At 42.6% G+C, this 14,491-nt stretch overlaps 2 protein-coding genes across 3 annotated transcripts; one reads left to right on the plus strand and one right to left on the minus strand.

The window, feature by feature from the left end:
• The first annotated feature begins 892 nt into the window (after window positions 1–892).
• Window positions 893–3,591, plus strand: LOC311080525 (uncharacterized protein). The gene is made up of 3 exons (XM_084110516.1): window positions 893–1,679; window positions 2,527–2,659; window positions 2,778–3,591. Exons 1-3 carry the CDS (start codon window positions 1,036–1,038, stop codon window positions 3,528–3,530), a joined length of 1,530 nt encoding a protein of 509 aa, XP_083966642.1. The 5' UTR covers window positions 893–1,035; the 3' UTR covers window positions 3,531–3,591.
• An 88-nt stretch (window positions 3,592–3,679) lies between these two features.
• Window positions 3,680–6,233, minus strand: LOC311080527 (uncharacterized protein). 2 transcript variants are annotated; one of them, XM_084110518.1, is made up of 3 exons: window positions 5,013–6,233; window positions 4,855–4,931; window positions 3,680–4,772 (listed from the first exon to the last, which is right to left on the minus strand). In XM_084110518.1, exons 1-3 carry the CDS (start codon window positions 5,136–5,138, stop codon window positions 3,797–3,799), a joined length of 1,179 nt encoding a protein of 392 aa, XP_083966644.1. In that variant the 5' UTR covers window positions 5,139–6,233; the 3' UTR covers window positions 3,680–3,796. The 2 variants fall into 2 exon arrangements, 1 of the variants encoding a protein (XP_083966644.1); XR_014605630.1 differs by having other exon boundaries at window positions 3,783–4,756.
• Between the last annotated feature and the right edge of the window lie 8,258 nt (window positions 6,234–14,491).

The raw sequence follows: 14,491 nt of genomic DNA on the forward strand, positions 1-14,491 counted from the left end.
ATAAGCAACGTATTAAACTGCAAATTAACATTTATGTTCCTTATAATAAAAATGAAAGATATGTTACAGACATATGAAAGACAACATTTCATTGACTAGTTTTGGATAGATTATATATTTTTACTGTAAAATATCTGCCACCTCAAATAAGCTTTTGTTTGCCAATTTTTGCTAATATGTTAAATATAGTATGTTTTGTCAATGTAGGCTATATTCAAAGTAATGAATCCTTAACTTTGAAATATGTATGATAAAATGTATACTTTAGTTTTTACAAAGAAAGATTACACTTGAATTGTTGTTGTAATTGTAACCTTTTTAATAAAAAAATATATATATTTACAAGGTAGATGTAAACAAATGTTAAAAGGTAAATATAAGCCTTTTCTTTAAATAATTTTTATTGTGTTTTATTATTGACAAATTTGGGGAGAGGATACATATTCCAAAACTGAAAATACAGTATGAGAATTAACTGCACTATTACTAGACATGTTTTCCTTGGATATTATACAATTTGCAAGCACAATTTGTGGAAAAATAAAATAAAATTGAGATGCTTCCAACTGTGAACCAATGCTCTTGCATTCTTTCTTGTGGCTATAGGTGACACACCTGAATGAATGGCTCATTAAGTATGCGGGCCCCATTGTCTCCTGAGGTGTGAATCACTAAATATGCATGATGGTGTTGAATCGTTGTGCCCTTTGTGCATATTGCCTTTCCAAACAAAAAGTGTTTTACAAGATTTAAATCAATGTATTGTGTTATGTGAATGATTAGGCAGGATGATTTTCACATCATTTTGAAGAAAAAACTCTAGGCAACGACATCCATTAGTCAAAAGTCTTATAGGCTGTATGCACGGCGGTGAATGACGTACTTCCGGTGAAATATAAGGATGCTGGATTACTTCCGTTCCGGCGATCGTAGAGTGCTATGTACTATTTTGTTTCTAATAAAGTCTTCTCTTTGGCTATACTACGGTAACGTTAGTCACAAAAACAGACAAAACAGCCTCCACTCATATTGTTGATGCTTATTTGCTTTATTATATTAAATAAACAAATATATATATATATATATATATATAAAATGACATCTAAACGTATGAAAGTATCTTTTCAAAGACGGGAGGACAGCACCTCTAGCCACCACTGCTGTGTGCCGCAGTGTACAGCATCTGCTAAATTTAACACTTTTCTAAGTTTCCACACGTTTCCTAAAGACAAGGAAATACAGAAGAGGTGGGTAGTTAATATAAGACGAGACCATTTTACAGTTACAAACCAAACAAGAGTGTGTAGCCGACATTTCCAAAGTACAGACCTGATCGAGCCGCAGACGCCGGCCGGCCGCAGACGTCTGAAGAATGGAACTGTCCCGTTGCTGTTTCATTGGAACAACTTCAGTCTTCCAGCCCCACGGACCGGAGTTTGGGAAAGGGTAGAGCGACCAAACACAGACACACTGCATACCGAAGCCCCCTCTATGGACGTGGAATATTCGGACCACGACTACTGCTCCAGTGCTGAGCCTGCTGCCCTGGATTTGTCCCTGGACCACAATGAAGATCAAATAGCGAGGCTACAAAAACGAATTGAGGAGATAACCATCAGCACCAAGTTCTGTTTGGAGCGGTTTGCTGCCTCCGATGATGATATTAGGTTTTACACAAGGTAAGCTGACTCAGAAGTTCCTTGAACATTCATTAACACATTAATTTTACCTCACCTGCAGCAGTGACCAACAGTAAGCAGTGCACATGTGCAAATTGCGCATGCCCATCCCTCTCGCCTACGGCAAGTCCAAAAAGACATAATATGTTACACACTGTTAAGTGTATTATTCTGTAAACGCTGGCATTAGGCTTTTTATTCTACCTCCTAATATAATGTTGTATTAATGGGAATTACGACTAGGATGCTAATAAATCTGCAATTTAAAACTGTCTATGGGCAACATACCATCAAATAAAATATGGGTTACACTTTATTTTATTGTGTCCCTGTTACAGTGTAATTTTGCATTTAAAGGATTAGTTCACTTTAAAATGAAAATTCTGTCATCATATACTCACCCTCATGTTGTTTCAAACCTGTATGAATTTCTTTCTTCTGCTGAACTGAAAAGAAGATATTTAGAAGATTATCAGTAACCAGACAGTTTTTGGGTCCCATTGACTTCCATAGTATATTTTTTTTCCTACTATGGAAGTCAATGGGACCCAAAAACTGTCTGGTTACTGATAATCTTCTAAATATCTTCCTTTCTGTTCAGCAGAAGAAAGAAATTCATACAGGTTTGAAACAACATGAGGGTGAGTATATGATGACAGAATTTTCATTTTAAAGTGAACTAATCCTTTAAATACTGAGTAATATTAATGAACTACATGTACTTACTGTAGGTTAGGTGCATGTAATTATGCCTAATTTATAGTTATTACTATAATAAATACATACAACATCTGTAAATTTAGGAACATTAAAATAAAGTGTTAATGAAATAATGTATGTCCCACAGGTTTGCGACTCATGCGCACTTGATGGCCTTTTGGAGGCAGATAGAGCCAGCAACAGGCAAGATTGTGCGCGTGACAAGAGCACGGACTGCAGCCGGGACAGATGAGGTCCCTCATGCTGTCAATGCAACAACGGTACATGTAGTCTGAAACATTTAATCTGATTAAGATATCTTTTTGTTTTACAATAAACCTTTCTGTGCCAGTTATGGTGTTTGTGTAATAGTAATAAAATATTTTCTTCTTTTCACAGTCTCTTCAACCCATTGATGAGTTTTTTCTGTTCATGACATATCTGTCATTGGGTCTGGTGCAGAAGGATCTGGCCCACAGATTCAGAATCCACCAATCTACTGTAAGCCGCATAATCAACACATGGGCTAACTTTCTCTACACTGTGCTTGGAGCTGTTGGCATTTGGATGGATGAGGAGACTGTCAAAGCTCACATGCCAGATGTTTTTCAGTCTTACTCAGATACACAAGTGATTTTGGATTGCACTGAACTGCGCTGCCAAACACCACACTCTCTTCTCCTTCAGAGCGAGGTATTCTCCAACTATAAATCTCACAGCACTTTCAAAGGGTTGATTGGGATGGCTCCTCACGGTGCTGTAACCTTCGTGTCATCTCTCTATGAAGGAGCCATCAGTGATAGAGAGATCCTAAAGCAGTCTGGTATTGTGTCTCTTCTAAAACCAACAATGGCTGTAATGGTGGATAAGGGTTTCCTTGTGGAAGACTGTGTGCCCTGCAAAGTCCACATACCTACCTTCCTGTCAAAGAGAGCACAACTGTCTGGGCCAGAGGTCAGGAAAACGCAGTCTATTGCAAGACTCAGAGTCCATGTTGAGCGCCTCATTCGAAGGGTGAAGGAGCACAAGATATTCAGTACAGCAATACCTCTTTCTCTCACAGGAAGCATCAACCAACTGTACACAGTCGCCTGCCTCTTGGTTAACTACCAAAACGGGCCCTTAGTTAAAGCCTGGGCAAGCAATTGCTAATGCTGAAGAAGCAGAATTAGACAGGGAGAAATGTTTTTTATTACTGTATAATCACATGAAATAATCATTTTTGTTTTAACTTTAGAATGAGTCGTTATTCATGGTATATAATTTGAAATTTGATTTGAAATTAAATTGTCAACAAATATAGAATTGTGAAACAAATATTTTAATTACATTTTGATGACATGAAAAGACAAAATAAAATGTTTGTAAAATCATACATCAATTAATTTCCTCATTTCCTCAGCACTGTGCCTCTTTAGTTACTTGTGCATAGAGAGGTATTTTGGCAGATATGTAAAAAAGAAAAACAAATCACACCTCTGTTTCAGGGAGCTTAACACAGAATTGTCTCTGTAAATGCGCTGCACAAACATGTCATCATGGGCACAGACAACAAAGTCACACCATTCCATACCCGTCATAAGCAACTGCCCCTGCACTTGCCAATAATAAGCATGGCTTTCCTTTAATTTATATGTTCCATGATCAACTCTGAGGTACCTGCAGTCGACGTAGTTTAGTGCATTTGGGCATTTCATCTCAACCAAACCGAATGATGGTCTCTCAAGCGGGTCATATACCATCCCATCAGGTGACGCACCCAGCCAAGGTGCATCTGGATGAATCACCAGCCCACATTTCCTTAAGTTCAGGTTTTTAAGAGTTGCATAGTCCTTTAAGGCACCTGCCTCCATATCCAGTCCCCTCTTCATGTGTGGTGTTTGTCGTGTCCCTCGGATGATCCTCTCAGTTAGGTTTTCTGCAGCATTTGGACCTCTAACATGGCTAACCTCCCTAAAATTTGAAGCAGTCACCCTCTCTTTCCTCAGTGAATGCCACTCAGGTGCTGCACTTTGACATCTGGTTGCTTCCTCAATGAGGTGTGACTGCAACAAAGTCACAGACAGTGAGTGGAGATGCAGCTGTTCCTGGTTTGTTGGCACATATGTACAGTCTGTTGGCTTTAACTGGTAGCCCTCTGGTGGCACTTTTGGGAATGGGGGTGCATCCTTATGGGTGATAAAACCATCAGGTGTAGGTGGTGGATGCTGATACGATAGGATACTGCCAGCTTGTACCTTACCGAAAATGGAGTCCACGAGTGGCTTGTCAGGTGAGAGATTCATTGTGCAGATAAGCGGAAGAGATCCTGGTTTGAAGTCAGCATAGACAGCTTTAGGGTCGACTGTTGATGGGACTGGCAGCTCACCACTGTAGGCCTTGTATAGTGAAGATCTGGAATATCATTATCAGGGAATCAATAAACATTTTTGCTACAGAGTATAGTATAGCATGCATGTTTACACTGACTGCATACCTGATTCCACTTGCTGAAGTAGCACCTGGTTTGGGCTTCACTACCACCATGGCATCCACCGGTCCCGGCTTCACTCCCTATTTATTAGATGCCATCAAAACTACAGCAAAAGACTATAGCAAAACAAACATTATGTCAGATATTTAATTGATACAAACCATTGTTCGTGGTTTATGCCACTTCTGTTCTGTTTGGGTGCATGATAGGACAGGAGGGACGACAGACATTCCAGATTCATAGTAATGGGCTGTCTGGTAAAGCAAAGCAACCAAATGGTTGCACATCCCACTCCCAGCCACACAGGAGCAGGAGCTGTTAACCAGCACAACTGGCTCTGAATCACGTAATGTCACCTGAAATACACAAACAAAAAGTGTAAAAAAATAAATACAAAAAAGTAGTCATCATGTATATCAGCTACTCATCAACAACCATTTGTCTATGCTTGGAACAGGTAAAGACAACAACAGTTTCAAGGTAGAACATTAGCAGTTTGAAGGGTAGCCGAGTAAGGGAAATAGCCAGCATTCTGCATCTGTAGCCATCACATCAGGTAAAACTACATTTCATATCATTATTCTTCAGATTTTAAAATAAACTCCCTGTGTGTTATAGACTAACTGGAAAGCCTGAACACTCTGCTACCCTGTATCTGCAACTGCGGTAAAGTTAGTTTCATATTCATATATTCAGATTTTTGCCCTCAATACCTTTCTTATGGTGTATTCAAAAGTAAATTATTATTATTATAAACAAGTATGACTATCAGCTCCAACTCTTGTTTTCTCTTGTAGTCGTTTTATTAAAAAAAATGCATTTTTTTGTAGCTCATTGTCAATTATATTAACTCTTTTGCATCCACAATTGGAAAGCTATTGACAAAAAGTCTGAATGTGCAATTATGAAACCAACTTTGCCGCAGTGTATCTCCATTACCACCGTTTCAGCTATAATTTGCAGTGATAATGCAGTGCTATTCATCTGTCGTAGAACTGCATTACATTTTTTATTCTTATTAATTTTGTACAATAATCATCCATACTAGCTAAGATAACAGCTGTGGTTATCCAAGCTGAACAGTGGTAACGTTAGAAAAGTAAAAACTGAACTGGACTGAACATGTCCAACAGAACTTTGAACGTCACTTTTAAGCTACTACTCCTACTCTCAGTTGGTGTGGAGTCTCTGCTTTCCTCATAGAGCGGTAGCAGTGAGCTTTCACTGAGATCTCATTTGTGGCCCTGATTTTACCTGACACTTTCAGACAAAATTACAGACACATTAAATGTCAAACATTTATACTAACATGATTAGCCTGCTTATGGACGGATCGTAAAAAAATAGCAGTTCAGTTCAGGCTAGCTGAATTTACCTTCATAATTGCAGAGATAAGAAGACACATAAAACTTGAAACCTTTCTCAAGTTTGCTCTGTGGCGTTGTACTGCACATCCTTACAATTCTTCGCACATCATTGATTGTAAATTTAGGCAACTCGAGCAAACACCGAGTAAAATTCGACGACTCTGCCATAATCGCGTTTTCCTCCACTTCAAACCTCTCCAACCGGAAACGGAAGAGCAGCCTTGCGTCGAACACGGAAGTACGCGTGCATAGAGCCTATTGACACATATTTAGTATGTGTTTTGTGGCCTTATTTCAGAAACTTTAGTTTTTTCAATAACCATGCATAAACATTATTCTCTCAAAAATACAAACATGCACGTTGCTCACATATTATGGTAGCCCTGTTTGTGCTAAATATAGTGTAATTACACCTTTGCCATTAATATGTTTATAAGCAACTGAAAAAAGCACAAATGTCAGGGCATGTCAAGGACCCCAAAAACACCTCAGACCCCAGAGGGTTAAATGTCTGAACCAAGTGTTCAGCCAAGCCTTTCATAGCTGGGTGAAAAGGTGCAGAACGTGTGTGTGTCACTCCATTAGTCTTGAAAAAAAATCTTTCTGGAACTCATCCGAGGTGAACAGTTGGTTAGTGATAACGGGCCTCAAAGTCCATAACGACTAAATAATCCCCTCAGCACCTGAATGGTCTTGGTAGACGCAATTGATTCCATCACACACACCTCTGGCCACTTGGAGTGAGCATCCACCACACACACCTCTGGCCACTTGGAGTGAGCATCCACCACTACCAAGTACATGTGTCCTTCAAATGGACCTGCAAAGTCCACATGTATGCATTGCCAAGATGATTCTGGCCATTTCCAAGGGTGTAATGGTGAGGGACCAGGAGCTTTTTGCATCTGCTGGCATGAGTGACAGGTTTTTGACAATTGTTCAATTTGAGCATCAATACCAGGCCATCAGACATAACTACGAGCAACTGCCTTCATCCTTATGACACCCGGATGTCCAGTGTGCAGCTCTGCCAGTACCCTGGATCTCAGCTTAAGGCACATAACCCCACATAAGGCAACCCTATTGCATAGTCACGTATGATGCAAGCACATTATTTGCATCTGTGACTTGTGAAAAAGGTCCAGTTGCCACCATCTCCATTACTTGTGACATAGTGGAGTCAGACCTTGTTTCTTTACAAACATCTGAACACAGCACTGGCAAGGAATCAAGATGCTTTACTTGAAGCAACTCCACCGTATCCAGCTTCACTTGAGGTGTGGTTGGCAGAGGTAGTCGTGATAACCCATCCACGTTACAGTGGTGTGCACCGACTCTATACTAAGAGTCTGCACTCTAGACTCTTTACTGCCAACAACAAAGCCTAGCGCTGCATACGAGCCGCAGCCATGGACGGAATGGCTTTTGTTGGACTGAAAATCGTTGTCAGCAGACGGTGGTCCGTAAGCAATGTAAACTTCCACCCGTATAGATATTGGTAGAATTTCCAAGTGCCTCCCTTTCAATTTGAACATAGTTACCTTTCAAGCGTCCCCTTTCAAGTTACCTTTCAAGCGTCCCCATACAATCCTCCGAGGAGGGTCGTAGAACAATCAGTTCGGTGATCGTTCGCTGCTTCAGGGCACCGAAATGACTGTTCAACCAAATCCAGAGGCCAGTCTCGAGAGACTGGTTCCCTTAGCAGAATTTCTGGCGGCGTGGAAACTACTACCAAATATTTCTCAGTTCGGTTCTCGTCCGCCCAGATTTCAAGGGGTCCTTCCCACAGTGGTGGACTCTGAGCAGGCTCTGGTTATGGAGCAGGAAGTACTGACGCTTCTACAAAAAGGGCCTATAGAAAGGGTTTCTCCTCCTAGCAAAGAGTCAGGGTTTTACAGCCATTACTTCATTGCTCCAAAGAAGGATGGGGGTTGCGTCCTATTCTAGATCTGCGCCATTTAAACAGCAGAGTTCAGAAACTCAAGTTCAGAATGCTTACACTCAAACAGATTGTATCACAGATTCAGTCCGAGGACTGGTTTGTCACAATAGACTTGAAGGATGCGTACTTCCATGTATCTATCCATCCTCATCACAGGAAGTTCCTGAGGTTCGCTTTCAGGGGCGAAGCATACTAGTATCGGGTTCTTCCCTTCGGCCTAGGTTTATCACCCCGCACCTTTACAAAATGCGTGGATGCAGCTCTGGCTCCTCTGAGACTCCAGGGCATTCGCGTATTAATTTATATCGACGATTGGTTGATTCTAGCTCAGTCCGAGCAGATGGCAGTTCGACATCGAGATGTCGTTCTGTCTCACATAAAGATGTTGGGGTTGCGGCTCAACGCCAAAAAGAGTGTGCTCCTCCCAGCACAGAGGACCACTTTTCTAGGTGTAATATGGGATTCGACAATAATGCAAGCACGTCCGTCTCCTGCACTTATTTCTGCGATTCTCACAGCCGTAAATGGGGTAAAACTCGGCCAGTCACTCACTCTGAAACAGTTTCAGAGACTGATGGGGCTCATGGCAGCTGCGTCCAACGTAATCACTTTTGGCCTTCTGTACATGAGACCTCTGCAGTGGTGGCTCAGGACCAAGGGGTTTTCTCCAAGGGGAAATCCATTTTGCATGATCAAGGTCACGCGGCAATGCCCACGTGCCTTGGTCATGTGGAAGAAACCTTGGTTCCTCGCCCAGGGCCCAGTGCTGGGGGCTTCTTGTCAACGCGTAGCACTATCGACGGATGCTTCCCTCACGGGATGGGCGGTCATGAGTGGCCGCTCGGCGAAAGGTCTTTAGCAGGACCATCAATGTTCTTGGCACATAAATCGGCTAGAAATGATGCCAGTATTTCGAGCACTCAAATATTTCCTGCCAGACCTGAGAGGTCACCATGTGCTTGTCCGCATGGACAACACATCATTGGTCTCCTATAGCAACCATCGGGGGGTCTCCTATATCAACCATCAGGGGGGTCTGAGGTCACGTCACCTATGCAAGCAGGCCCATCAGATCCTCCTATGGGCCCAGGGGAAATTGCTGTCACTCAGGGCAGTATATATTCCGGGGCATCAGGAATCTGGGAGCGGATATCCTGTCGAGGCAGGGGCTGAGGCCCGGGGAGTGGAGACTTCACCCCGAGGTGGTGGAGCTCCTTTGGGAGAAATTTGGTCAAGCTCAAGTCGACCTTTTCGCATCATCAGATACAACCCATTGTCCCATGTGGTTCTCTCTTATGCACCCAGCTCCTCTCGGACTGGATGCGATGGTGCAGGTGTGGCCGAGGCTGCACCTGTACACATTTCCCCCGATATCCATGCTTCCGGGTGTTCTGGAGAGGGTTCGCCGGGAAGGGGCCCGTCTGCTATTAGTAGCCCCTTATTGGCCGGCCCGAGTGTGGTTCTCGGACCTAGTGTCCCTTCTATCAATCAGTCAAACTTTATTTCTATAGCACTTTACAGCAGCCACCAGGTGTCCAAAGTGTTTCACATCAGGTACAAATAAACAAACACCACATTCAACAAAAAACAGAGTAAGAAGAAAAACAAAAACATGAAGCATAAAAACAGTAAGCTATATATGATTACTTAAAATCATCAGAAGAAACAGTAAAATTGTTGCACCACTACTGTGTATTAAAAGCCATTTTAAACAAATAAGTTTTAAGTTTTGTTTTAAAAAGTACAAGATCTGTTACAGTACGAATGTCAGGGGGGAGCTTGTTCCAGAGTTTAGGGCCAGCAACAGCGAAGGCCCTATCACCCCACTGTTTATACCTCGACTTCGGGACCTGTAAAGTCTGTTGATCAGAAGACTGCAACCGCCGATTTAGTCCACCTAGAGTTAAGAGCTCAGACAAGTACTCAGGAGCTTGCCCATTCACAGCTTTAAAAACAAACAATAAAATCTTAAAATCAATCCTAAAACGCACCGGAAGCCAGTGTAGAGTAGCTAGAACTCGAGTGATGTGTGCGCTTCTAGGTGTACTTGTTAAAAAACGAGCAGCAGCATTTTGTACAAGCTGAAGACGGAAAAGAGATATTTGACTCAGACCAACATAAAGAGCATTGCAATAATCAAGCCTTGAACTAATAAAGGCACAATATTTCACCCTCATCCGGAGTTGTGGAAACTGTGGGCCTGGCCTCTGAGGGGGCCCAGCTCATAGAATCCGGTCTCTCAACTGAGGTCGTTGAGACCGTTCTCCAGAGCGCCTTCTACGAGAAAACTATATGCATTGAAATGGAAATTATTCTCTGCCTGGTGTGGTGAACGTCACCTAGATCCTGTTAACTGCCCTATTGGTACAGTTCTTGATTTCTTGCAAGACCGTTTCTCTCCTGGATTATCTCCCTCTACCTTAAAGGTATATGTGGCGGTTATATCGGCCTACCAGACCCCTCTGGAGGGCACTTCTCTTGGGAGATATCCTCTGATTATTCGTTTTCTCCGTGGTACATTGAGGTTGAGACCTGCACTCTAGAGCACCGGCTTGGCATTTGGCCATTGTACATGAGGGTCTGGCTTTGGCTCCCTTCGAGCCCACTGAAGAGGTTTCAGAAAAGTTCCTCACTCTAAAAACTTTATTTCTTCTTGCTATTTCTTTTATCAAGAGAATTGGAGATTTGCAAGCCTTTTCGGTTGCTCCTTCATGTTTGGAATTTGCACCTGGTATGGTGAAGGCATTTCTTCACCCTAGACCGGGTTACATCCCTAAGGTCCCTACTAATGTTGCGGGCCCAACAGTGCTGCAGGCCTTTTATCCTCCACCATTTAATACCTCAGATCAGGAAAAACTTAATCTGTTATGTCCCGTTCGGGCTTTTGGTTGCATACGTTCACAGAGCTGCCCTGTGGTGTAAATCAGAGCAATTATTTGTCTGCTTCGGGTCACCTAAGAAAGGTTGCCCTGCATCTAAAAAGGTAATGAGCAAGTGGGTAGTTGAGGCTGTCTCACTTGCTTATGAAGCGGCCGGACAGCCTTCACCCTTGGATGTTCGGGCCCATTCTATGAGGAGTATGGCTGCCTTGAAGGCTTTAATTTCGGGAGTTTCTCTTCAGGATATCTGTAATGCGGCGGGTTGGTCTTCACCACATACATTTGTCAGATCTTATGATCTAGACCTCTTCACTCCTGGGGCTAGGTTGCTTGCTTCTTAGTGTGCGCAAGGACTTCACACAGAACGAGTATTTGGTATTATGGTGTAGTGGGTATGGGGTTCCCACAGCGTCTCAAACGCAGCTCGAGTTCCCTTGAAAGGGAACGTCTCAGGTTACGGATGTAACCCTGGTTCCCTGATAGGGAACGAGACGCTGCGTTTGCCTGCCATACTTCCTGCATGCCCTGATCGACTTGCTTCAGGCTTTCCAGAAGCTACCGCAGTCTGGTTTCAGGAGTGCTTTATAGTTTCCTGGTCGATAACGTCACCTGCCTATGACGTCTCGTCTTTCCATTGGACTGATTATACACATGCTTCACGACGCAATCACGCAGGGCGTTCCCACAGCGTCTCAAACGCAGCGTCTCATTCCCTATCAGAGAACCAGGGTTACATACGTAACCTGAGACGTTTTGCTCTGCTGTGCTCAATGTTCTGTGGTGCCCACACCGTATGGTGATGCATCCCAGGCCAGTCTGATTGGTAACTGTGGATTATAATGTGTCAATACGCTTTGCGATAGCAACAATTTTTTTACCTTGTTGAATGCATCCTCACACTCAAGAGACCACAGACACTGCTATCCTTTACACAGAAGAGCATTGAGGGGTGCTAACACTGGTGCAAGATTAGGGATGATTTGACTGTAATAGTTTATAAATCCTAGAAATGAACGAATTTGACTGACGTCCTTCGGTGCAGGCGCATCCATGATTGCCCTGACCTTTTCTGGTGACTTATGAAGACCCTGAGCATCTATGATGTGCCCCAAATACTCCAGCGAATCTTTAAAGAATTCACATTTCTCACGTTGGACACATAGCCCAAACTCATCCAATCGACTGAGGACTGCATCTACATTTTTGAGATGCTGCTCGTCATCTGACCCAGTCACTAATATATCGTCTAGATAGCAATGAACATTGGGGAAGGCCTTGTAAGATCTGATCCATCGCCCTTTGAAAAATTGCAGGAGCTGAAGCAATACCAAATGGTAAACAATTGTAACAGAACAGCCCCTTTGACGTGGTGATAGTGAGACATTTGCGTGAGCTTTCTGCCAAGGACACTTATAAGTACGCATTTGAGAGGTCCAGTTTGGTGAAGCGTTGGCCCCCTGCCAATGATGAGAATAAGTCCTCTATTTGTGCAATCGGGTAACATTCAACACGAAGGGCCGGATTCACTGTTACCTTAAAATCTCCACAAATCCTCACATCCCCATTCCTTTTAACAACTGGCACAATAGGGGTAGCCCATTTGCTGCAAGTCACCGGGGAGATGACCCCCAGCTCCAATAGTCGATTTATTTCTGCTTCCACTTTCGGCTTCAGTGCATAGGGGACATTGCGTGCTTGACAAAATTGTGGCTGTAGCCTCAATACCTTTTAGCAAGCCCAGTGTTTTCCTGAAGACATTTTTGTGCTTTTCTAGCACCGTTTCAATTAACCCTTTACTCACACTCTTAAGTTCGGCTTAATTTTTTGAGCCACTCTCTCCTGAATAGTGGTAGGGCTTCTCCTTCCACGACATAGAGTGGTAATTTCGCCTTGGCAAGGCAAGGCAAGTTTATTTATATAGCACATTTCATACACAATGGCAATTCAAAGTGCTTTACATAGAAGAAATTAAAATAATAAAAAGAAATAAGAATAATTAAAACAGTTTAGAAAAATAAAATAAAATACAGTACAGTACAAACAGTCGGACGAACAGCGGCACAGTGCTCAATCAGTAAATGCATAGCTAAACAGATGTGTTTTGTGTCTGGATTTGAATGTGACTACTGTAGGAGCACATCTGATCTCCTCTGGAAGCTGGTTCCAGCTGCGGCTGGCATAATAGCTAAAAGCGGACTCGCCATGCTTAGAGTGAACCCTTGGTATTTCTAGCTGATATGATCCTAATGATCTGAGTGATCTGTTGGGTTTATATTCAGTGAGCATATCTGCAATATATTGAGGTCCTAGGCCATTGAATGATTTATATACCAGTAATAATACTTCAATCCTAAATTTAACTGGGAGCCAGTGTAAAGACCTGAGGACTGGTGTGATATGTTCATATTTTCTGGTTCTGCTCAGAATCCTGGCGGCAGCGTTCTGTATGAGCTGCAACTGTCTTATGGTCTTTTTGGGAAGGCCAGTGAGGAGTCCATTACAATAATCCACCCTGCTGGTGATGAAAGCATGCACAAGTTTCTCTAAGTCTTGTCTGGAAACAAAGCATCTTATTCTTGCAATATTTTTCAGATGATAGTATGCTGATTTAGTTATTGCTTTGACATGACTACTGAAACTAAGGTCTGACTCTAGTGTCACACCAAGATTCCTGACTTGATGTTTAGTTGTTTGACCCCTAGAGTGAAGGTATGCGTTCACCTTGAGAACTTCATCTTTGTTTCCAAACGCAATGACTTCAGTTTTGTCTTTGTTTAACTGAAGAAAGTTTTGACACATCCAACTGTTGACTTCGTCAATGCATTGGCACAGGGAATCAATGGGGCTGTAGTCATTAGGCGATAGGGCTAAGTAGAGCTGTGTGTCGTCTGCATAGCTGTGGTAGGCAATTTGGTTCTTTCTCATTATTTGGCTCATTGGGAGCATATGCGTCCACTATACTCACATAATAACCTCTCCCATCTAAGTATGACCTGAAACATTTAAGGACTATCCCAGAAAGCCCCACCCAGTTTTCCAGCCTGTCAAGAAGTATGTTATGATCGACAGTGTCAAATGCAGCACTGAGGTCGAGTAGTACCAGCACTGATAATTTGCCTGAATCAGTATTTAAGCGAATATCGTTTATCTTTATGAGCGCTGTCTCTGTGCTGTGGTGCGGTCGGAAACCAGATTGAAAATTGTCAAAGGATCCATTCAAGCTCAGGAATTTGTTCAGCTGATTGAAGACAACTTTTTCAATGATCTTGCCTATGAAAGGAAGATTTGAGATCAGTCTATAGTTGCTTAATATGGTCTTATCCAGATTGCTCTTTTTCAGGAGGGGCTTGACAACTGCAGTTTTCAGGGAGTTTGGAAAACTCCCACAGAGAAGTGAGGCATTTACCACTTCTAGAATATCTGCATCTAAACTGTTTAACACACTTTTGAAA

Source organism: Abramis brama (assembly GCF_963993115.1).
Source record: "Abramis brama genome assembly, chromosome: 4".
Lineage (NCBI taxonomy): Eukaryota > Metazoa > Chordata > Actinopteri > Cypriniformes > Leuciscidae > Abramis > Abramis brama.

Coding starts and splice junctions, on each gene's coding strand:
- LOC311080525 (XM_084110516.1), top strand. CDS start 1,036: ATGCTTATTTGCTTTATTATATTAAATAAACAAATATATATATATATA. Junction 1,680..2,526: donor GATATTAGGTTTTACACAAG/GTAAGCTGACTC, acceptor TATGTCCCACAG/GTTTGCGACTCATGCGCACT. Junction 2,660..2,777: donor ATGCTGTCAATGCAACAACG/GTACATGTAGTC, acceptor TTCTTTTCACAG/TCTCTTCAACCCATTGATGA.
- LOC311080527 (XM_084110518.1), bottom strand. CDS start 5,138: ATGTGCAACCATTTGGTTGCTTTGCTTTACCAGACAGCCCATTACTAT. Junction 4,932..5,012: donor GGCATAAACCACGAACAATG/GTTTGTATCAAT, acceptor TCTAATAAATAG/GGAGTGAAGCCGGGACCGGT. Junction 4,773..4,854: donor ACTTCAGCAAGTGGAATCAG/GTATGCAGTCAG, acceptor ATGATATTCCAG/ATCTTCACTATACAAGGCCT.